This window comes from Pseudophryne corroboree, chromosome 4 (genome assembly GCF_028390025.1).
Source record: "Pseudophryne corroboree isolate aPseCor3 chromosome 4, aPseCor3.hap2, whole genome shotgun sequence".
Classification (NCBI taxonomy): Eukaryota; Metazoa; Chordata; class Amphibia; order Anura; family Myobatrachidae; genus Pseudophryne; species Pseudophryne corroboree.
The window spans coordinates 1,840,708-1,866,745 of record NC_086447.1 but is presented as its reverse complement, the minus strand read 5'-3'; the positions used below and the strand labels follow the sequence as shown (position 1 = coordinate 1,866,745).

Here is a 26,038-nt window from a genome sequence, read left to right as displayed (position 1 = left end):
CAGATGTGACAGACAATGAGGAATCAGAGAGAACCAGAGAGAGGACCAGAGAGAACCAGATGTGACAGACAATGGGGAACCAGAGAGAACCAGATGTGACAGGCAATGAGGAATCAGAGAGAACCAGAGAGAGGACCAGAGAGAACCAGATGTGACAGACAATGGGGAACCAGAGAGAGAGAGAGGACCAGAGAGAACCAGATGTTACAGACAATGGGGAACCAGAGAGTACCAGAGAGAGGACCAGAGAGAACCAGATGTGACAGACAATGAGGAATCAGAGAGAACCAGAGAGAGAGGACCAGAGAGAAACAGATGTGACAGACAATGGGGAACCAGAGAGAGGACCAGAGAGAACCAGATGTGACAGACAATGGGGAACCAGAGAGGACCAGAGAGAGAACAAGATGCGACAGACAATGAGGAATCAGAGAGGACCAGAGAGAGGACCAGAGAGAACCAGATGTGACAGACAATGAGGAATCAGAGAGAACCAGAGAGAGAGGACCAGAGAGAGAGGACCAGAGAGAGAGGACCAGAGAGAGAGGACCAGAGAGAGAGGACCAGAGAGAACTAGATGTGACAGACAATGGGGAACCAGAGAGGACCAGAGAGAGAGAGAACCAGAGAGAGGACCAGATGTGACAGACAATGGGGAATCAGAGAGAACCAGAGAGAACCAGATGTGACAGACAATGAGGAAGCAGAGAGGACCAGAGAGAGAGAGGACCAGAGAGAATCAGATGTGACAGACAATGGGGAACCAGAGAGAGGACCAGAGAGAGGACCAGAGAGAACCAGATGTGACAGACAATGGGGAACCAGAGAGGACCAGAGAGAGAACCAGAGTGAGAACCAGATGTGACAGACAATGGGGAATCAGAGAGAACCAGAGAGAACCAGATGTGACAGACAATGAGGAATCAGAGAGGACCAGAGAGAACCAGATGTGACAGACAATGGGGAATCAGAGAGAGGACCAGAGAGAACCAGATGTGACAGACAATGAGGAATCAGAGAGAACCAGAGAGAGGACCAGAGAGAACCAGATGTGACAGACAATGGGGAACCAGAGAGTACCAGAGAGAGGACCAGAGAGAACCCGATGTGACAGACAATGGGGAATCAGAGAGAACCAGAGAGAGAGAGGATCAGAGAGAGGACCAGAGAGAACCAGATGTGACAGACAATGGGGAACCAGAGAGTACCAGATGTGACAGACAATGAGGAATCAGAGAGAACCAGAGAGAGGACCAGAGAGAACCAGATGTGACAGACAATGGGGAACCAGAGAGAACCAGATGTGACAGGCAATGAGGAATCAGAGAGAACCAGAGAGAGGACCAGAGAGAACCAGATGTGACAGACAATGGGGAACCAGAGAGAGAGAGAGGACCAGAGAGAACCAGATGTTACAGACAATGGGGAACCAGAGAGTACCAGAGAGAGGACCAGAGAGAACCAGATGTGACAGACAATGAGGAATCAGAGAGAACCAGAGAGAGAGGACCAGAGAGAAACAGATGTGACAGACAATGGGGAACCAGAGAGAGGACCAGAGAGAACCAGATGTGACAGACAATGGGGAACCAGAGAGGATCAGAGAGAGAACAAGATGCGACAGACAATGAGGAATCAGAGAGGACCAGAGAGAGGACCAGAGAGAACCAGATGTGACAGACAATGGGGAATCAGAGAGAACCAGATGTGACAGACAATGGGGAATCAGAGAGAGGACCAGAGAGAACCAGATGTGACAGACAATGGGGAATCAGAGAGGACCAGAGAGAGAGGGACTAGAGAGAACCAGATGTGACAGACAATGAGGAATCAGAGAGAACCAGAGAGAGGACCAGAGAGAACCAGATGTGACAGACAATGGGGAACCAGAGAGAACCAGAGAGAGAGGACCAGAGAGAACCAGATGTGACAGACAATGGGGAACCAGAGAGAACCAGAGAGAGAGGACCAGAGAGAACCAGATGTGACAGACAATGAGGAACCAGAGAGAGAGAGAGGACCAGAGAGAACCAGATGTTACAGACAATGGGGAACCAGAGAGGACCAGAGAGAGAGGACCAGAGAGAGAGGACCCGAGAGAGAGGACCCGAGAGAACCAGATGTGACAGACAATGAGGAATCAGAGAGAACCAGAGAGAGGACCAGAGAGAACCAGATGTGACAGACAATGGGGAATCAGAGAGGACCAGAGAGAGAGGACCAGAGAGAGAGGACCAGAGAGAGAGGACCAGAGAGAGAGGACCAGAGAGAGAGAGGACCAGAGAGAGAGGACCAGAGAGAACCAGATGTGACAGACAATGGGGAATCAGAGAGGACCAGAGAGAACCAGATGTGACAGACAATGGGGAATCAGAGAGAGGACCAGAGAGAACCAGATGTGACAGACAATGAGGAATCAGAGAGAACCAGAGAGAGGACCAGAGAGAACCAGATGTGACAGACAATGGGGAACCAGAGAGTACCAGAGAGAGGACCAGAGAGAACCCGATGTGACAGACAATGGGGAATCAGAGAGAACCAGAGAGAGAGAGGATCAGAGAGAGGACCAGAGAGAACCAGATGTGACAGACAATGGGGAACCAGAGAGAACCAGATGTGACAGGCAATGAGGAATCAGAGAGAACCAGAGAGAGGACCAGAGAGAACCAGATGTGACAGACAATGGGGAATCAGAGAGAACCAGAGAGAACCAGATGTGACAGACAATGGGGAACCAGAGAGTACCAGAGAGAGGACCAGAGAGAACCAGATGTGACAGACAATGGGGAATCTCAGAGAGGACCAGAGATAACCAGATGTGACAGACAATGGGGAATCAGAGAGAACCAGATGTGACAGACAATGGGGAACCAGAGAGTACCAGAGAGAGGACCAGAGAGAACCAGATGTGACAGACAATGGGGAATCAGAGAGAACCAGAGAGAGAGAGAGGATCAGAGAGAGGACCAGAGAGAACCAGATGTGACAGACAATGGGGAACCAGAGAGTACCAGATGTGACAGACAATGAGGAATCAGAGAGAACCAGAGAGAGGACCAGAGAGAACCAGATGTGACAGACAATGGGGAACCAGAGAGAACCAGATGTGACAGGCAATGAGGAATCAGAGAGAACCAGAGAGAGGACCAGAGAGAACCAGATGTGACAGACAATGGGGAATCAGAGAGAACCAGAGAGAACCAGATGTGACAGACAATGGGGAATCAGAGAGAGGACCAGAGAGAACCAGATGTGACAGACAATGGGGAATCAGAGAGAACCAGATGTGACAGACAATGGGGAATCAGAGAGAACCAGATGTGACAGACAATGGGGAATCAGAGAACCAGATGTGACAGACAATGGGGAATCAGAGAACCAGATGTGACAGACAATGGGGAATCAGAGAGAGGACCAGAGAGAACCAGATGTGACAGACAATGGGGAATCAGAGAGAGCACCAGAGAGAACCAGATGTGACAGACAATGAGGAACCAGAGAGGACCAGAGAGAGAGAGGACCAGAGAGAGGACCAGAGAGAACCAGATGTGACAGACAATGTGGAATCAGAGAGAACCAGAGAGAGAGAGGACCAGAGAGAATCAGATGTGACAGACAATGGGGAATCAGAGAGAACCAGAGAGAGGACCAGAGAGAACCAGATGTGACAGACAATGGGGAATCAGAGAGAACCAGATGTGACAGACAATGAGGAATCAGAGAGAACCAGAGAGAGGACCAGAGAGAACCAGATGTGACAGACAATGGGGAATCAGACAGGACCAGAGAGAGAGGACCAGAGAGAACCAGATGTGACAGACAATGAGGAATCAGAGAGAACCAGAGAGAGAGGACCAGAGAGAGGACCAGAGAGAACCAGATGTGACAGACAATGGGGAATCAGAGAGAACCAGAGAGAGGACCAGAGAGAACCAGATGTGACAGACAATGGGGAATCAGAGAGAACCAGATGTGACAGACAATGGGGAACCAGAGAGAGCACCAGAGAGAACCAGATGTGACAGACAATGGAGAACCTGGGAGAGACAGACGGCCCAGAGACAGGCACACACAGCTGACACGCAGAGGGAAAATGCGGAGAGACAGGTAGACACACACAGAGGAGCAGCAACTGCACAATGAAACCTGTGAGGAACATTGGGTATGACAGACCAAGGACAAAGTGACAGAGATACAGTAATGACAGAGCGCTGCGGTCTCACAATTTTGGCTCTGCCGAGGTTCCTGGATGTCAGTATGGCGCAGATTCCAGTCGTGATGCTCTGCAGGAACAGAAGTGACAGTCAGTGAAAGATTTTTTCTGATGATTCACAGATTTATTGTTTTTTACAGGTTATCCAGATGGATCACTTGTAAATAATAAAACCCTTCTCCCGAAAATGCACAGCGTCAGTGACACCTCTGTTCCCGGGGATTCTGCTTCACCTGACGGAGGCAGGTGAAACAAATTCCTGATAAGCTGCGCTCGCCACGGCTTATCGGGGCTAATTAGCTATCCCCCGGCGGGACAATTAAATCAGTAAATTACCGGGGCTAAGTGGATATACCCCTTAATCTTAGAAGATGCACAATAAGGAAAACATCATTGTGAGTTTGGATATATATTACGGATGTACAGTATTTACCCCGTGTCACAGCACCGCGTCCCAGCCTGCGCGCAGATGGGCGGTCGTGACCTTGGTTTTACTTCCGCTGCCACCGCGTCTAGTATTGAATGGCGCTTCAGCTACCGCTAGATATGTAAATCACAGTTATTACCTACATATAGCACGGGCCATTCCGGGAGCCACAGAGACGGGCGTAGGGGGAAATATCTTCCCTGAACAGTCTCCGGATCCCACAGCGTAGCCGCCATTCCAATCCATAACCTCCGGTACAGAGGCCCCATTTATCAAGCCTTGGAGAGAGAGAGAAACTGCACGGTGAAAACTACCAGCCAATCAGCTCCTAGCTGTCATGTTACAGGCTGGGTTTGAAAAATGACAGGAGCTGATTGGTTGGTAATTTATCACTCTCCAAGGCTTGCTAAATCTGGGCCAGGGAGACTGAGGAATCACCGTAACCCACGGCAATGCCACACCTCCTGCCCCCGTAAGAATGGCGCGGGGCGGTGCCGATCATTCATCACATACTTCCCTGTGCCATGGCAACTGCCTCTACACCCTGCCGGCAGAAGCCGTCGGCACTCCCATTCTCCGCCCCTTTCTGTGTTACATAGTGTAGGTGAATTGCTGCAAAATTAGACTCCATCTACCAATTTACTATCACCCCCGGCAACCTCATTACACCGGCTGAGGGGCCAGAAATCACCATCAAGTCTCTGTCAGAGGTGCGGCCGCAGCTTTCCAACACCCACACAATGCCAGACAATCCATGTCACCCCTCTCTAACATGTACAGGTGTAACCGGTCCCCCCCCTCCCCATCAGATATACAGCGTGTAACCGGTCCCCCCTCCCCATCAGATATACAGCGTGTACCATGTACAGGTGTGACGTGTAACCGGTCCCCCCCCTCCCCATCAGATATACAGCGTGTAACCGGTCCCCCCCTCCCCATCAGATATACAGCGTGTAACATGTACAGGTGTGGCGTGTAACCGGTCCCCCCCTCCCCATCAGATATACGGCGTGTAACATGTACAGGTGTGGCGTGTAACCGGTCTCCCCATCAGATATACAGCGTGTAACATGTACAGGTGTGGCGTGTAACCAGTCCCCCCCTCCTCATCAGATATACAGCGTGTAACATGTACAGGTGTGGCGTGTAACCGGTCCCCCCCTCCCCATCAGATATACGGCGTGTAACATGTACAGGTGTGGCGTGTAACCGGTCCCCCCCTCCCCATCAGATATACGGCGTGTAACATGTACAGGTGTGACGTGTAACCGGTCCCCCCCCTCCCCATCAGATATACGGCGTGTAACATGTACAGGTGTGACGTGTAACCGGTCCCCCCCTCCCCATCAGATATACGGCGTGTAACATGTACAGGTGTGACGTGTAACCGGTCCCCCCCTCCCCATCAGATATACGGCGTGTAACATGTACAGGTGTGGCGTGTAACCGGTCCCCCCCTCCTCATCAGATATACAGCGTGTAACATGTACAGGTGTGACGTGTAACCGGTCCCCCCCTCCCCATCAGATATACGGCGTGTAACATGTACAGGTGTGACGTGTAACCGGTCCCCCCCTCCTCATCAGATATACGGCGTGTAACATGTACAGGTGTGACGTGTAACCGGTCCCCCCCTCCTCATCAGATATACGGCGTGTAACATGTACAGGTGTGGCGTGTAACCGGTCCCCCCCTCCTCATCAGATATACGGCATGTAACATGTACAGGTGTGACGTGTAACCGGTCCCCCCCTCCCCATCAGATATACAGCGTGTAACATGTACAGGTGTGGCGTGTAACCGGTCCACCCTCCTCATCAGATATACGACGTGTAACATGTACAGGTGTGGCGTGTAACCGGTCCCCCCCTCCCCATCAGATATACGGCGTGTAACATGTACAGGTGTGGCGTGTAACCGGTCCCCCCCTCCTCATCAGATATACAGCGTGTAACATGTACAGGTGTGGCGTGTAACCGGTCCCCCCCTCCCCATCAGATATACAGCGTGTAACATGTACAGTTGTGGCGTGTAACCGGTCCCCCCCCTCCCCATCAGATATACAGCGTGTAACATGTACAGGTGTGGCGTGTAACCGGTCCCCCCTCCTCATCAGATATACGGCGTGTAACATGTACAGGTGTGGCGTGTAACCGGTCCCCCCCTCCTCATCAGATATACGGCGTGTAACATGTACAGGTGTGGCGTGTAACCGGTCCCCCCCTCCCCATCAGATATACAGCATGTAACATGTACAGGTGTGGCGTGTAACCGGTCCCCCCCTCCCCATCAGATATACAGCGTGTAACCGGTCCCCCCCTCCCCATCAGATATACAGCGTGTAACATGTACAGGTGTGGCGTGTAACCGGTCCCCCCCTCCCCATCAGATATACAGCGTGTAACATGTACAGGTGTGGCGTGTAACCGGTCCCCCCTCCTCATCAGATATACAGCGTGTAACATGTACAGGTGTGGCGTGTAACCGGTCCCCCCCTCCCCATCAGATATACAGCGTGTAACATGTACAGGTGTGGCGTGTAACCGGTCCCCCCCCTCCCCATCAGATATACAGCGTGTAACATGTACAGGTGTGGCGTGTAACCGGTCCCCCCATCCCCATCAGATATACAGGTGTGGCGTGTAACCGGTCCCCCCCTCCCCATCAGATATACGGCGTGTAACATGTACAGGTGTGGCGTGTAACCGGTCTCCCCATCAGATATACGGCGTGTAACATGTACAGGTGTGGCGTGTAACCGGTCCCCCCCTCCCCATCAGATATACAGCGTGTAACATGTACAGGTGTGGCGTGTAACCGGTCCCCACCTCCCCATCAGATATACAGCGTGTAACATGTACAGGTGTGGCGAGTAACCGGTCCCCCCCATCCCATCAGATATACAGCGTGTAACATGTACAGGTGTGGCGTGTAACCGGTCCCCCCCCATCCCATCAGATATACGGCGTGTAACATGTACAGGTGTGGCGTGTAACCGGTCCCCCCCCTCCCCATCAGATATACGGCGTGTAACATGTACAGGTGTGGCGTGTAACCGGTCCCCCCCTCCCCATCAGATATACGGCGTGTAACATGTACAGGTGTGGCATGTAACCGGTCCCCCCTCCCCATCAGATATACGGCGTGTAACATGTACAGGTGTGGCGTGTAACCAGTCCCCCCCTCCCCATCAGATATACGGCGTGTAACATGTACAGGTGTGGCGTGTAACCGGTCCCCCCCTCCCCATCAGATATACTGCGTGTAACATGTACAGGTGTGGCGTGTAACCGGTCCCCCCCTCCTCATCAGATATACAGCGTGTAACATGTACAGGTGTGGCGTGTAACCGGTCCCCCCCTCCCCATCAGATATACAGCGTGTAACATGTACAGGTGTGGCGTGTAACCGGTCCCCCCCCTCCCCATCAGATATACAGCGTGTAACATGTACAGGTGTGGCGTGTAACCGGTCCCCCCTCCTCATCAGATATACGGCGTGTAACATGTACAGGTGTGGCGTGTAACCGGTCCCCCCCTCCTCATCAGATATACGGCGTGTAACATGTACAGGTGTGGCGTGTAACCGGTCCCCCCCTCCCCATCAGATATACAGCATGTAACATGTACAGGTGTGGCGTGTAACCGGTCCCCCCCTCCCCATCAGATATACAGCGTGTAACCGGTCCCGCCCTCCCCATCAGATATACAGCGTGTAACCGGTCCCCGCCCTCCCCATCAGATATACAGCGTGTAACATGTACAGGTGTGGCGTGTAACCGGTCCCCCCCTCCTCATCAGATATACTGCGTGTAACATGTACAGGTGTGGCGTGTAACCGGTCCCCCCCTCCTCATCAGATATACAGCGTGTAACATGTACAGGTGTGGCGTGTAACCGGTCCCCCCCTCCCCATCAGATATACAGCGTGTAACATGTACAGGTGTGGCGTGTAACCGGTCCCCCCCCTCCCCATCAGATATACAGCGTGTAACATGTACAGGTGTGGCGTGTAACCGGTCCCCCCCTCCTCATCAGATATACGGCGTGTAACATGTACAGGTGTGGCGTGTAACCGGTAACCCCCTCCTCATCAGATATACGGCGTGTAACATGTACAGGTGTGGCGTGTAACCGGTCCCCCCCTCCCCATCAGATATACAGCATGTAACATGTACAGGTGTGGCGTGTAACCGGTCCCCCCCCCCTCCCCATCAGATATACAGCGTGTAACCAGTCCCCCCCTCCCCATCAGATATACAGCGTGTAACATGTACAGGTGTGGCGTGTAACCGGTCCCCCCTCCTCATCAGATATACGACGTGTAACATGTACAGGTGTGGCGTGTAACCGGTCCCCCCCTCCCCATCAGATATACTGCGTGTAACATGTACAGGTGTGGCGTGTAACCGGTCCCCCCCTCCTCATCAGATATACAGCGTGTAACATGTACAGGTGTGGCGTGTATCCGGTCCCCCCCCTCCCCATCAGATATACAGCGTGTAACATGTACAGGTGTGGCGTGTAACCGGTCCCCCCCCTCCCCATCAGATATACAGCGTGTAACATGTACAGGTGTGGCGTGTAACCGGTCCCCCCTCCTCATCAGATATACGGCGTGTAACATGTACAGGTGTGGCGTGTAACCGGTCCCCCCCTCCTCATCAGATATACGGCGTGTAACATGTACAGGTGTGGCGTGTAACCAGCCCCCCCCCTCCCCATCAGATATACGGCGTGTAACATGTACAGGTGTGGCGTGTAACCGGTCCCCCCCTCCCCATCAGATATACGGCGTGTAACATGTACAGGTGTGGCGTGTAACCGGTCCCCCCCCTCCCCATCAGATATACAGCGTGTAACATGTACAGGTGTGGCGTGTAACCGGTCCCCCCCTCCCCATCAGATATACAGCGTGTAACATGTACAGGTGTGACGTGTAACCGGTCCCCCCCCCCTCCCCATCAGATATACGGCGTGTAACATGTACAGGTGTGGCGTGTAACCGGTCCCCCCTCCTCATCAGATATACGACGTGTAACATGTACAGGTGTGGCGTGTAACCGGTCCCCCCCTCCCCATCAGATATACGGCGTGTAACATGTACAGGTGTGGCGTGTAACCGTTCCCCCCCTCCCCATCAGATATACGGCGTGTAACATGTACAGGTGTGGCGTGTAACCGGTCCCCCCCTCCCCATCAGATATACGGCGTGTAACATGTACAGGTGTGGCGTGTAACCGGTCCCCCCCTCCCCATCAGATATACGGCGTGTAACATGTACAGGTGTGACGTGTAACCGGTCCCCCCCTCCCCATCAGATATACGGCGTGTAACATGTACAGGTGTGGCGTGTATCCAGTCCCCCCCTCCTCATCAGATATACGGCGTGTAACATGTACAGGTGTGGCGTGTAACCAGTCCCCCCCTCCCCATCAGATATACGGCGTGTAACATGTACAGGTGTGGCGTGTAACCGGTCCCCCCTCCTCATCAGATATACGACGTGTAACATGTACAGGTGTGGCGTGTAACCGGTCCCCCCCTCCCCATCAGATATACGGCGTGTAACATGTACAGGTGTGGCGTGTAACCGGTCCCCCCCCTCCCCATCAGATATAAGGCGTGTAACATGTACAGGTGTGGCGTGTAACCAGCCCCCCCCCCCCCCATCAGATATACGGCGTGTAACATGTACAGGTGTGACGTGTAACCAGCCCCCCCCTCCCCATCAGATATACGGCGTGTAACATGTACAGGTGTGGCGTGTAACCAGTCCCCCCCTCCCCATCAGATATTCGGCGTGTAACATGTACAGGTGTGGCGTGTAACCGGTCCCCCCTCCCCATCAGATATACGGCGTGTAACATGTACAGGTGTGGCGTGTAACCGGTCCCCCCCTCCCCATCAGATATACGGCGTGTAACATGTACAGGTGTGGCGTGTAACCAGTCCCCCCCTCCCCATCAGATATACGGCGTGTAACATGTACAGGTGTGGCGTGTAACCGGTCCCCCCCCTCCCCATCAGATATACAGCGTGTAACATGTACAGGTGTGGCGTGTAACCGGCCCCCCCCTCCTCATCAGATATACAGCGTGTAACATGTACAGGTGTGGCGTGTAACCAGTCCCACCCTCCCCATCAGATATACGGCGTGTAACATGTACAGGTGTGGCGTGTAACCGGTCCCCCCCCTCCTCATCAGATATACAGCGTGTAACATGTACAGGTGTGGCGTGTAACCGGTCCCCCCCATCCCATCAGATATACAGCGTGTAACATGTACAGGTGTGGCGTGTAACCATCCCCCCCCCTCCCCATCAGATATACGGCGTGTAACATGTACAGGTGTGGCGTGTAACCGGTCCCCCCCTCCCCATCAGATATACGGCGTGTAACATGTACAGGTGTGGCGTGTAACCGGTCCCCCCCTCCCCATCAGATATACGGCGTGTAACATGTACAGGTGTGGCGTGTAACCGGTCCCCCCCCATCCCATCAGATATACAGCGTGTAACATGTACAGGTGTGGCGTGTAACCGGTCCCCCCCGTCCCCAACAGATATACGGCGTGTAACATGTACAGGTGTGGCGTGTAACCGGTCCCCCCCATCCCATCAGATATACAGCGTGTAACATGTACAGGTGTGGCGTGTAACCATCCCCCCCCCTCCCCATCAGATATACGGCGTGTAACATGTACAGGTGTGGCGTGTAACCAGTCCCCCCCCTCCCCATCAGATATACAGCGTGTAACATGTACAGGTGTGGCGTGTAACCGGTCCCCCCTCCCCATCAGATATACGGCGTGTAACATGTACAGGTGTGGCGTGTAACCGATCCCCCCCTCCCCATCAGATATACAGCGTGTAACATGTACAGGTGTGACGTGTAACCGGTCCCCCCCCCTCCCCATCAGATATACGGCGTGTAACATGTACAGGTGTGGCGTGTAACCGGTCCCCCCTCCTCATCAGATATACAGCGTGTAACATGTACAGGTGTGGCGTGTAACCGGTCCCCCCCCTCCCCATCAGATATACAGCGTGTAACATGTACAGGTGTGGCGTGTAACCGGTCCCCCCCTCCCCATCAGATATATAGCGTGTAACATGTACAGGTGTGGCGTGTAACCGGTCCCCCCATCCCCATCAGATATACAGGTGTGGCGTGTAACCGGTCCCCCCCTCCCCATCAGATATACGGCGTGTAACATGTACAGGTGTGGCGTGTAACCGGTCCCCCCCTCCCCATCAGATATACGGCGTGTAACATGTACAGGTGTGGCGTGTAACCGGTCCCCCCCTCCCCATCAGATATACAGCGTGTAACATGTACAGGTGTGGCGTGTAACCGGTCCCCCCCTCCCCATCAGATATACAGCGTGTAACATGTACAGGTGTGGCGAGTAACCGGTCCCCCCCATCCCATCAGATATACAGCGTGTAACATGTACAGGTGTGGCGTGTAACCGGTCCCCCCCTCCCCATCAGATATACAGCATGTAACATGTACAGGTGTGGCGTGTAACCGCCCCCCCCCCTCCCCATCAGATATACAGCGTGTAACCAGTCCCCCCCTCCCCATCAGATATACAGCGTGTAACATGTACAGGTGTGGCGTGTAACCGGTCCCCCCTCCTCATCAGATATACGACGTGTAACATGTACAGGTGTGGCGTGTAACCGGTCCCCCCCTCCCCATCAGATATATAGCGTGTAACATGTACAGGTGTGGCGTGTAACCGGTCCCCCCATCCCCATCAGATATACAGGTGTGGCGTGTAACCGGTCCCCCCCCTCCCCATCAGATATACGGCGTGTAACATGTACAGGTGTGGCGTGTAACCGGTCCCCCCCTCCCCATCAGATATACGGCGTGTAACATGTACAGGTGTGGCGTGTAACCGGTCCCCCCCTCCCCATCAGATATACAGCGTGTAACATGTACAGGTGTGGCGTGTAACCGGTCCCCCCCTCCCCATCAGATATACAGCGTGTAACATGTACAGGTGTGGCGAGTAACCGGTCCCCCCCATCCCATCAGATATACAGCGTGTAACATGTACAGGTGTGGCGTGTAACCGGTCCCCCCCCATCCCATCAGATATACGGCGTGTAACATGTACAGGTGTGGCGTGTAACCGGTCCCCCCCTCCCCATCAGATATACGGCGTGTAACATGTACAGGTGTGGCGTGTAACCGGTCCCCCCCTCCCCATCAGATATACGGCGTGTAACATGTACAGGTGTGGCGTGTAACCGGTCTCCCCCTCCCCATCAGATATACGGCGTGTAACATGTACAGGTGTGGCATGTAACCGGTCCCCCCCTCCCCATCAGATATACGGCGTGTAACATGTACAGGTGTGGCGTGTAACCAGTCCCCCCCTCCCCATCAGATATACGGCGTGTAACATGTACAGGTGTGGCGTGTAACCGGTCCCCCCCTCCCCATCAGATATACTGCGTGTAACATGTACAGGTGTGGCGTGTAACCGGTCCCCCCCTCCTCATCAGATATACAGCGTGTAACATGTACAGGTGTGGCGTGTAACCGGTCCCCCCCTCCCCATCAGATATACAGCGTGTAACATGTACAGGTGTGGCGTGTAACCGGTCCCCCCTCCTCATCAGATATACGGCGTGTAACATGTACAGGTGTGGCGTGTAACCGGTCCCCCCCTCCTCATCAGATATACGGCGTGTAACATGTACAGGTGTGGCGTGTAACCGGTCCCCCCCTCCCCATCAGATATACAGCATGTAACATGTACAGGTGTGGCGTGTAACCGCCCCCCCCCCCCCCTCCCCATCAGATATACAGCGTGTAACCAGTCCCCCCCTCCCCATCAGATATACAGCGTGTAACATGTACAGGTGTGGCGTGTAACCGGTCCCCCCTCCTCATCAGATATACGACGTGTAACATGTACAGGTGTGGCGTGTAACCGGTCCCCCCCTCCCCATCAGATATACTGCGTGTAACATGTACAGGTGTGGCGTGTAACCGGTCCCCCCCTCCTCATCAGATATACAGCGTGTAACATGTACAGGTGTGGCGTGTAACCGGTCCCCCCCCTCCCCATCAGATATACAGCGTGTAACATGTACAGGTGTGGCGTGTAACCGGTCCCCCCTCCTCATCAGATATACGGCGTGTAACATGTACAGGTGTGGCGTGTAACCGGTCCCCCCCTCCTCATCAGATATACGGCGTGTAACATGTACAGGTGTGGCGTGTAACCAGCCCCCCCCCTCCCCATCAGATATACGGCGTGTAACATGTACAGGTGTGGCGTGTAACCGGTCCCCCCCTCCCCATCAGATATACGGCGTGTAACATGTACAGGTGTGGCGTGTAACCGGTCCCCCCCCTCCCCATCAGATATACAGCGTGTAACATGTACAGGTGTGGCGTGTAACCGGTCCCCCCTCCCCATCAGATATACGGCGTGTAACATGTACAGGTGTGGCGTGTAACCGGTCCCCCCCCTCCCCATCAGATATACGGCGTGTAACATGTACAGGTGTGGCGTGTAACCAGTCTCCCCCTCCCCATCAGATATACGGCGTGTAACATGTACAGGTGTGGCGTGTAACCGGTCCCCCCCTCCCCATCAGATATACGGCGTGTAACATGTACAGGTGTGGCGTGTAACCGGTCCCCCCCTCCCCATCAGATATACGGCGTGTAACATGTACAGGTGTGGCGTGTAACCGGTCCCCCCCTCCCCATCAGATATACAGCGTGTAACATGTACAGGTGTGGCGTGTAACCGGTCCACCCCTCCCCATCAGATATACAGCGTGTAACATGTACAGGTGTGACGTGTAACCGGTCCCCCCCCCTCCCCATCAGATATACGGCGTGTAACATGTACAGGTGTGGCGTGTAACCGGTCCCCCCTCCTCATCAGATATACGACGTGTAACATGTACAGGTGTGGCGTGTAACCGGTCCCCCCCTCCCCATTAGATATACGGCGTGTAACATGTACAGGTGTGGCGTGTAACCAGTCCCCCCCTCCCCATCAGATATACGGCGTATAACATGTACAGGTGTGGCGTGTAACCGGTCCCCCCCTCCCCATCAGATATACGGCGTGTAACATGTACAGGTGTGGCGTGTAACCGTTCCCCCCCCTCCCCATCAGATATACGGCGTGTAACATGTACAGGTGTGGCGTGTAACCGTTCCCCCCCTCCCCATCAGATATACGGCGTGTAACATGTACAGGTGTGGCGTGTAACCGGTCCCCCCCTCCCCATCAGATATACGGCGTGTAACATGTACAGGTGTGACGTGTAACCGGTCCCCCCCCTCCCCATCAGATATACGGCGTGTAACATGTACAGGTGTGGCGTGTATCCAGTCCCCCCCTCCCCATCAGATATACAGCGTGTAACATGTACAGGTGTGGCGTGTAACCGGTCCCCCCCTCCCCATCAGATATACGGCGTGTAACATGTACAGGTGTGGCGTGTAACCGGTCCCCCCCTCCCCATCAGATATACGGCGGCGTGTAACATGTACAGGTGTGGCGTGTAACCGGTCCCCCCCTCCTCATCAGATATACGGCGTGTAACATGTACAGGTGTGGCGTGTAACCAGTCCCCCCCTCCCCATCAGATATACGGCGTGTAACATGTACAGGTGTGGCGTGTAACCGGTCCCCCCCTCCCCATCAGATATACAGCGTGTAACATGTACAGGTGTGGCGTGTAACCGTTCCCCCCCCTCCCCATCAGATATACGGCGTGTAACATGTACAGGTGTGGCGTGTAACATGTACAGGTGTGGCGTGTAACCGGTCCCCCCCTCCTCATCAGATATACAGCGTGTAACATGTACAGGTGTGGCGTGTAACCGGTCCCCCCCTCCTCATCAGATATACAGCGTGTAACATGTACAGGTGTGGCGTGTAACCGGTCCTCCCCTCCCCATCAGATATACAGCGTGTAACATGTACAGGTGTGGCGTGTAACCAGTCCCCCCCTCCCCATCAGATATACGGCGTGTAACATGTACAGGTGTGGCGTGTAACCGGTCCCCCCCTCCCCATCAGATATACAGCGTGTAACATGTACAGGTGTGGCGTGTAACCGGTCCCCCCCTCCCCATCAGATATACGGCGTGTAACATGTACAGGTGTGGCGTGTAACCGGTCCCCCCCATCCCATCAGATATACAGCGTGTAACATGTACAGGTGTGGCGTGTAACCGGTCCCCCCCCTCCCCAACAGATATACGACGTGTAACATGTACAGGTGTGGCGTGTAACCGGTCCCCCCCTCCCCATCAGATATACGGCGTGTAACATGTACAGGTGTGGCGTGTAACCGGTCCCCCCCTCCTCATCAGATATACAGCGTGTAACATGTACAGGTGTGACGTGTAACCAGCCCCCCCCCCCCTCCCCATCAGATATACGGCGTGTAACATGTACAGGTGTGGCGTGTAACCGGTCCCCCCCTCCCCATCAGATATACAGCGTGTAACATGTACAGGTGTGGCGTGTAACCGGTCCCCCCCCATCCCATCAGATATACAGCATGTAACATGTACAGGTGTGACGTGTAACCGGTCCCTCCTTCCCCATCAGATATACGGCGTGTAACATGTACAGGTGTGGCGTGTAACCGGTCCCCCCCATCCCATCAGATATACAGCGTGTAACATGTACAGGTGTGGCGTGTAACATGTACAGGTGTGGCGTGTAACCGGTCCCCCCCTCCTCATCAGATATACAGCGTGTAACATGTACAGGTGTGGCGTGTAACCGGTCCCCCCCTCCTCATCAGATATACAGCGTGTAACATGTACAGGTGTGGCGTGTAACCGGTCCTCCCCTCCCCATCAGATATACAGCGTGTAACATGTACAGGTGTGGCGTGTAACCGGTCCCCCCCTCCCCATCAGATATACGGCGTGTAACATGTACAGGTGTGGCGTGTAACCGGTCCCCCCCTCCCCATCAGATATACAGCGTGTAACATGTACAGGTGTGGCGTGTAACCGGTCCCCCCCTCCCCATCAGATATACAGCGTGTAACATGTACAGGTGTGGCGTGTAACCGGTCCCCCCCTCCTCATCAGATATACAGCGTGTAACATGTACAGGTGTGACGTGTAACCAGCCCCCCCCCTCCCCATCAGATATACGGCGTGTAACATGTACAGGTGTGGCGTGTAACCGGTCCCCCCCCTCCCCATCAGATATACAGCGTGTAATATGTACAGGTGTGGCGTGTAACCGGTCCCCCCCCCCCCATCCCATCAGATATACAGCGTGTAACATGTACAGGTGTGACGTGTAACCGGTCCCCCCCTCCTCATCAGATATACAGCGTGTAACATGTACAGGTGTGGCGTGTAACCGGTCCCCCCCTCCTCATCAGATATACAGCGTGTAACATGTACAGGTGTGGCGTGTAACTGGTCCCCCCCTCCCCATCAGATATACGGCGTGTAACATGTACAGGTGTGGCGTGTAACCGGTCCCCCCCTCCCCATCAGATATACGGCGTGTAACATGTACAGGTGTGGCGTGTAACCGGTCCCCCCCCTCCTCATCAGATATACGGCGTGTAACATGTACAGGTGTGGCGTGTAACCGGTCCCCCCCCCTCCTCATCAGATATACGGCGTGTAACCAGTCCCCCCCTCCTCATCAGATATACGGCGTGTAACATGTACAGGTGTGACGGGTAACCGGTCCCCCCCCTCCTCATCAGATATACGGCGTGTAACATGTACAGGTGTGGCGTGTAACCGGTCCCCCCCCCTCCCCATCAGATATACGGCGTGTAACATGTACAGGTGTGACGTGTAACCGGTCCCCCCCCTCCCCATCAGATATACGGCGTGTAACATGTACAGGTGTGGCGTGTATCCAGTCCCCCCCTCCCCATCAGATATACAGCGTGTAACATGTACAGGTGTGGCGTGTAACCGGTCCCCCCCTCCCCATCAGATATACGGCGTGTAACATGTACAGGTGTGGCGTGTAACCATCCCCCCCCCTCCCCATCAGATATACGGCGTGTAACATGTACAGGTGTGGCGTGTAACCAGTCCCCCCCCCCATCAGATATACAGCGTGTAACATGTACAGGTGTGGCGTGTAACCGGTCCCCCCCACCCCATCAGATATACGGCGTGTAACATGTACAGGTGTGGCGTGTAACCAGTCCCCCCCCCCCCCCATCAGATATACAGCGTGTAACATGTACAGGTGTGGCGTGTAACCATCCCCCCCTCCCCATCAGATATACGGCGTGTAACATGTACAGGTGTGGCGTGTAACCAGTCCCCCCCCTCCCCATCAGATATACAGCATGTAACATGTACAGGTGTGGCGTGTAACCGGTCCCCCCCTCCCCATCAGATATACGGCGTGTAACATGTACAGGTGTGGCGTGTAACCGGTCCCCCCCATCCCATCAGATATACAGCGTGTAACATGTACAGGTGTGGCGTGTAACCGGTCCCCCCCCTCCCCATCAGATATACGGCGTGTAACATGTACAGGTGTGGCGTGTAACCGGTCCCCCCCCTCCCCATCAGATATACGGCGTGTAACATGTACAGGTGTGGCGTGTAACCGGTCCCCCCCTCCTCATCAGATATACAGCGTGTAACATGTACAGGTGTGACGTGTAACCAGCCCCCCCCCTCCCCATCAGATATACGGCGTGTAACATGTACAGGTGTGGCGTGTAACCGGTCCCCCCCTCCCCATCAGATATACAGCGTGTAACATGTACAGGTGTGGCGTGTAACTGGTCCCCCCCCATCCCATCAGATATACAGCGTGTAACATGTACAGGTGTGACGTGTAACCGGTCCCCCCCTCCCCATCAGATATACGGCGTGTAACATGTACAGGTGTGGCGTGTAACATGTACAGGTGTGGCGTGTAACATGTACAGGTGTGGCGTGTAACATGTACAGGTGTGGCGTGTAACCGGTCCCCCCCCCCTCCTCATCAGATATACAGCGTGTAACATGTACAGGTGTGGCGTGTAACCGGTCCCCCCCTCCTCATCAGATATACAGCGTGTAACATGTACAGGTGTGGCGTGTAACCCGTCCCCCCCTCCCCATCAGATATACAGCGTGTAACATGTACAGGTGTGGCGTGTAACCGGTCCCCCCCTCCCCATCAGATATACAGCGTGTAACATGTACAGGTGTGGCGTGTAACCGGTCCCCCCCTCCCCATCAGATATACAGCGTGTAACATGTACAGGTGTGGCGTGTAACCGGTCCCCCCCTCCCCATCAGATATACGGCGTGTAACATGTACAGGTGTGGCGTGTAACCGGTCCCCCCCTCCCCATCAGATATACAGCGTGTAACATGTACAGGTGTGGCGTGTAACCGGTCCCCCCCTCCTCATCAGATATACAGCGTGTAACATGTACAGGTGTGGCGTGTAACCAGCCCCCCCCTCCCCATCAGATATACGGCGTGTAACATGTACAGGTGTGGCGTGTAACCGGTCCCCCCCCATCCCATCAGATATACAGCGTGTAACATGTACAGGTGTGACGTGTAACCGGTCCCCCCCTCCTCATCAGATATACAGCGTGTAACATGTACAGGTGTGGCGTGTAACCGGTCCCCCCCTCCCCATCAGATATACGGCGTGTAACATGTACAGGTGTGGCGTGTAACCGGTCCCCCCCTCCCCATCAGATATACGGCGTGTAACATGTACAGGTGTGACGGGTAACCGGTCCCCCCCCTCCCCATCAGATATACAGCGTGTAACATGTACAGGTGTGGCGTGTAACCGGTCCCCCCCTCCCCATCAGATATACGGCGTGTAACATGTACAGGTGTGGCGTGTAACCGGTCCCCCCCTCCCCATCAGATATACGGCGTGTAACATGTACAGGTGTGGCGTGTAACCGGTCCCCCCCTCCCCATCAGATATACGGCGTGTAACATGTACAGGTGTGGCGTGTAACCGGTCCCCCCCTCCCCATCAGATATACGGCGTGTAACATGTACAGGTGTGGCGTGTAACCGGTCCCCCCCCTCCCCATCAGATATACGGCGTGTAACATGTACAGGTGTGGCGTGTAACCGGTCCCCCCCTCCCCATCAGACATACGGCGTGTAACATGTACAGGTGTGGCGTGTAACCGGTCCCCCCCTCCCCATCAGACATACGGCGTGTAACATGTACAGGTGTGGCGTGTAACCGGTCCCCCCCTCCTCATCAGATATACAGCGTGTAACATGTACAGGTGTGGCGTGTAACCGGTCCCCCCCTCCCCATCAGATATACGGCGTGTAACATGTACAGGTGTGGCGTGTAACCGGTCCCCCCCTCCCCATCAGATATACAGCGTGTAACATGTACAGGTGTGACGTGTAACCGGTCCCCCCCTCCTCATCAGATATACAGCGTGTAACATGTACAGGTGTGACGTGTAACCGGTCCCCCCCCTCCTCATCAGATATACAGCGTGTAACATGTACAGGTGTGGCGTGTAACCGGTCCCCCCCTCCTCATCAGATATACAGCGTGTAACATGTACAGGTGTGGCGTGTAACCGGTCTCCCCATCAGATATACGGCGTGTAACATGTACAGGTGTGGCGTGTAACCGGTACCCCCCATCCCATCATATATACGGCGTGTAACATGTACAGGTGTGGCGTGTAACCGGTTCCCCCCTCCCCATCATATATACGGCGTGTAACATGTACAGGTGTGGCGTGTAACCGGTCCCCCCCTCCCCATCAGATATACGGCGTGTAACATGTACAGGTGTGGCGTGTAACCGGTCCCCCCCTCCTCATCAGATATACAGCGTGTAACATGTACAGGTGTGGCGTGTAACCGGTCCCCCCCTCCCCATCAGATATACGGCGTGCAACATGTACAGGTGTGGCGTGTAACCGGTCCCCCCCTCCCCATCAGATATACGGCGTGTAACATGTACAGGTGTGGCGTGTAACCGGTCCCCCCCTCCTCATAAAATATACGGCGTGTAACATGTACAGGTGTGGCGTGTAACCGGTCCCCCCCTCCTCATAAAATATACAGCGTGTAACATGTACAGGTGTGGCGTGTAACCGGTCCCCCCCTCCTCATCAGATATACAGTGTGTAACATGTACAGGTGTGGCGTGTAACCGGTCCCCCCCCTCCTCATCAGATATACGGCGTGTAACATGTACAGGTGTGGCGTGTAACCGGTCCCCCCCCTCCTCATCAGATATACGGCGTGTAACATGTACAGGTGTGGCGTGTAACCGGTCCCCCCCTCCCCATCAGATATACGGCGTGTAACATGTACAGGTGTGGCGTGTAACCGGTCCCCCCCTCCTCATCAGATATACGGCGTGTAACATGTACAGGTGTGGCGTGTAACCGGTCCCCCCCTCCTCATCAGATATACGGCGTGTAACATGTACAGGTGTGGCGTGTAACCGGTCCCCCCCTCCCCATCAGATATACAGCGTGTAACATGTACAGGTGTGGCGTGTAACCGGTCCCCCCCTCCCCATCAGATATACAGCGTGTAACATGTACAGGTGTGGCGTGTAACCGGTCCCCCCCTCCTCATCAGATATACGGCGTGTAACATGTACAGGTGTGGCGTGTAACCGGTCCCCCCCTCCCCATCAGATAGACGGCGTGTACCATGTACAGGTGTGGCATGTACAGGTGTGGCGTGTACCATGTACAGGTGTGGCGTGTACCATGTACAGGTGTGGCGTGTACCATGTACAGGTGTGGCGTGTACCATGTACAGGTGTGGCGTGTACCAGGTACAGGTGTGGCGTGTACCAGGTACAGGTGTGGCGTGTACCAGGTACAGGTGTGGCGTGTAACACGGAAGAGACTCACCAGCAGACCAGACACCACGGAGATGATGTTGGCGGCGCAGTACTCGGGGCTGACCCTGCGCTCTGGGTTGGACACGTGTCGCAGTACAGTGCCGTGTACTATGGCCCCCAGGATGAAGTTGACATGGCCCACGAAGATCAGTGCGATGCCGGCTCTCATCAGCTGCCGCGGACCCTTCTCCAGGTCTGTGACAGGGAGAGAGGAACCACAGGTCTCAGCATGCATCACCCAGCAGGGAAAGAGGAACCAAAGGTCTCAGCATGGAGAGGGGTACCACAGGTGTCAGCATGCCTCACTCAGCAGGGAGAAGGGAACCACAGGTCTCAGCATGCATCACCCAGCAGGGAGAAGGGAACCACAGGTCTCAGCATGCCTCACCCAGCAGGGAAAGAGGAACCACAGGTCTCAGCATGGAGAGGGGTACCACAGGTGTCAGCATGCCTCACTCAGCAGGGAGAGGGAAACCACAGGTCTCAGCATGCCTCACTCAGCAGGGAGAAGGGAACCACAGGTCTCAGCATGCCTCACCCAGCAGGGAGAAGGGAACCACAGGTCTCAGCATGCATCACCCAGCAGGGAGAAGGGAACCACAGGTCTCAGCATGCCTCACTCAGCAGGGAGAAGGGAACCACAGGTCTCAGCATGCCTCACTCAGCAGGGAGAAGGGAACCACAGGTTTCAGCATGCATCACCCAGCAGGGAGAAGGGAACCACAGGTCTCAGCATGCATCACCCAGCAGGGAGAGGGGAACCACAGGTCTCAGCATGCCTCACTCAGCAGGGAGAAGGGAACCACAGGTCTCAGCATGCATCACACAGCAGGGAGAGGGGAACCACAGGTCTCAGCATGCCTCACTCAGCAGGGAGAAGGGAACCACAGGTCTCAGCATGCATCACCCAGCAGGGAGAGGGGAACCACAGGTCTCAGCATGCCTCACTCAGCAGGGAGAAGGGAACCACAGATCTCAGCATGCATCACCCAGCAGGGAGAGGGGAACCACAGGTCTCAGCATGCCTCACTCAGCAGGGAGAGGGAACCACAGGTCTCAGCATGCCTCACTCAGCAGGGAGAGGGAACCACAGGTCTCAGCATGCCTCACTCAGGAGGGAGAGGGAACCACAGGTCTCAGCATGCCTCACTCAGCAGGGAGAAGGGAACCACAGGTCTCAGCATGCCTCACTCAGCAGGGAGAAGGGAACCACAGGTCTCAGCATGCATCACCCAGCAGGGAGAGAGGAACCACAGGTCTCAGCATGCCTCACTCAGCAGGGAGAGGGAACCACAGGTCTCAGCATGCCTCACTCAGCAGGGAGAGGGAACCACAGGTCTCAGCATTCATCACTCAGCAGTGAGAAGGGAACCACAGGTCTCAGCATGCATCACCCAGCAGTGAGAAGGGAACCACAGGTCTCAGCATGCATCACCCAGCAGGGAGAGGGGAACCACAGGTCTCAGCATGCCTCACTCAGCAGTGAGAAGGGAACCACAGGTCTCAGCATGCCTCACCTAGCAGGGAGAGGGGAACCACAGGTCTCAGCATGCCTCACTCAGCAGTGAGAAGGGAACCACAGGTCTCAGCATGCATCACTCAGCAGGGAGAAGGGAACCACAGGTCTCAGCATGCATCACCCAGCAGGGAGAGGGGAACCACAGGTCTCAGCATGCCTCACTCAGCAGGGAGAAGGGAACCACAGGTCTCAGCATGCCTCACTCAGCAGGGAGAGGGGAACCACAGGTCTCAGCATGCCTCACTCAGCAGGGAGAGGGGAACCACAGGTCTCAGCATGCCTCACCCAGGAGGGAGAGGGGAACCACAGGTCTCAGCATGCATCACTCAGCAGGGAGAAGGGAACCACAGGTCTCAGCATGCCTCACTCAGCAGGGAGAGGGGAACCACAGGTCTCAGCATGTCTCACCCAGGAGGGAGAGGGGAACCACAGGTCTCAGCATGAATCACCCAGCACGGAGAGGAGAACCACAGGTCTCAGCATGAATCACTCAGCAGGGAGATGGGAACCACAGGTCTCAGCATGCATCACCCAGCAGGGAGAGGGGAACCACAGGTCTCAGCATGCATCACACAGCAGGGAGAGGGGAACCACAGGTTTCAGCATGCCTCACCCAGCAGGGAGAGGGGAACCACAGGTCTCAGCATGCATCATCCAGCAGGGAGAGGGGGAACCACAGGTCTCAGCATGCATCACCCAGGAGGGAGAGGGGAACCACAGGTCTCAGCATGCCTCACCCAGGAGGGAGAGGGGAACCACAGGTCTCAGCATGCCTCACCCAGGAGGGAGAGGGGAACCACAGGTCTCAGCATGCCACCCACAGCAGGGAGAGGGAACCACAGGTCTCAGCATGCCTCACCCAGGAGGGAGAGGGGAACCACAGGTCTCAGCATGCCACCCACAGCAGGGAGAGGGGAACCACAGGTCTCAGCATGCATCCCACAGCAGGGAGAGGGGAACCACAGGTCTCAGCATGCCTCACCCAGGAGGGAGAGTGGAACCACAGGTCTCAGCATGCCACCCACAGCAGGGAGAGGGGAACCACAGGTCTCAGCATGCCTCACTCAGCAGGGAGAGGGGAACCACAGGTCTCAGCATGCCTCACCCAGCAGGGAGAGGGGTACCACAGGTCTCAGCATGCATCACCCAACAGGGAGAGGGGAACCACAGGTCTCAGCATGCCTCCCACAGCAGGGAGAGGGGAACCACAGGTCTCAGCATGCCTCACCCAGCAGGGAGAGGGGAACCACAGGTCTCAGCATGCCTCACTGTGCAGGGATCGTGTGGTACTACAGGTAACAGCATGCCTCGCACACCCGGTAGAGGGGGAAAAGCGGGTCACCTTCCCCTCCCCGCACCCCCGCATCACCCTATCACTCGCCCGGGACTTACTGAAGCCGCAGGAACACACCTCGCTCCTCCCGGCCGCCATGTTGCCGCCTCTCACCTGAAACACACCTGGGTGACGTCACGTCCCCGGCCCCGCCCCTGACGTCATCATATGCCCGCACTCTGCTCACCTGTACCTGCGCCGGCCCCGCCCCCATTATCAATATTCCCCCCATTATATATATATATATATATATATATACCCCAGTCATATTACCCCATAAGACCCCTCACTATATATACCTCCCATACTACATACACCCCCCATTGTCTATATACCCCCATTATATATACCCTCCATTATATATATACACCCCAGTCATATTATATATATATACCCCTCACTATATATACCTCCCATACTACATACACCCCCCCATTGTCTATATACCCCCATTATATATACTCTCCATTATATATATATATATATATATATATATACCCCAGTCATATTATATATATACCCCTCACTATATATACCTCCCATACTGCATACACCCCCCATTGTCTATATACCCCCATTATATATACCCTCCATTATATATATACCCCAGTCATATTATATATATATACCCCTCACTATATATACCTCCCATACTACATACACCCCCCATTGTCTATATACCCCCATTATATATACCCTGCATTATATATATACCCCAGTCATATTATATTATATACCCCTCACTATATATACCTCCCATACTACATACACACCCCATTGTCTATATACCCCCATTATATATACCCTCCATTATATATATACCCCAGTCATATTATATATATACCCCTCACTATATATACCTCCCATACTACATACACCCCCCATTGTCTATATACCCCAATTATATATACCCTCCATTATATATATACCCCAGTCATATTATATGACAATGCTAAATTCCCTTGTCGTATAAACAACCCTTTATGAAGCTAAGAACACTGTACGCTGTTTACTTAAGAAGTACCGTAATGGTACGCTAGTTGCGTAACGATCGCTCAGCCGTAGGCGAGACGCTCAAGCGTCACGTTCGCTCACGGCCCAGCGGTCACAGGACACGTTATTGGCTATGACTAGAGTAATGATTCGCTATGGCGTAGCGGACGCTCGAGACCACGAGGAGATCACCAGCGGCGCAGACGCTCACAACGCTATACCTTTATGTCTAAACCTTATACCAATGAAATACACGGAATACCTTAATGTGAATACAGGGTGTAAGTGCAACCTTGTGTAACCTGACTAACTACAAAGCTGCTTGAGCGTCACCGACGCTCAAGTGAACACTTAACACTATAGAAAATACACAGATACTGGTTTAGGTTCCAAAGCCTATTAACTGTATTATATCTAGTATACTTGTAAAAAGGGGATAACAGTACAAATGATACACTACAATATAACAGAGACTTCCTAACCACAGAACTAAACAATACTATCTAATACAATACAATACTAGTCTAGGGGAGATACGAGAGAGAGAGAGAGAAGGGAAAGAGAGAGAGGGAGACGGAGAGAGATGAGAGAAATTGGCTCACAGAAAGACAATGATAACGGAGAGAAACTTACGCACAAGGGTAAACGATCGCATGCGCCTGGACATCCAGCACCCGATTTTCAGCAATG

At 54.3% G+C, this 26,038-nt stretch overlaps 1 protein-coding gene across 3 annotated transcripts in view; it reads right to left on the bottom strand.

Annotated features, from left to right (window-relative positions):
* The window catches only part of KRTCAP3 (keratinocyte associated protein 3), a 59,046-nt gene extending 34,520 nt beyond the window's left edge, over window positions 1–24,526 (bottom strand). Inside the window, exons 1-3 of one of the 3 annotated variants that reach the window (XM_063919440.1) lie at window positions 24,415–24,526; window positions 21,514–21,698; window positions 4,224–4,283 (exon numbers count right to left, since the gene is read on the bottom strand). In XM_063919440.1, the coding sequence (XP_063775510.1) occupies window positions 4,224–4,283; window positions 21,514–21,698; window positions 24,415–24,454 (285 nt within the window). In that variant the 5' untranslated portion in view covers window positions 24,455–24,526. The remainder of the gene's footprint in view (window positions 1–4,223; window positions 4,284–21,513; window positions 21,699–24,414) is intronic. The other 2 variants (XM_063919439.1, XM_063919441.1) reach the window with 2 other exon arrangements.
* Window positions 24,527–26,038: the final 1,512 nt, after the last annotated feature.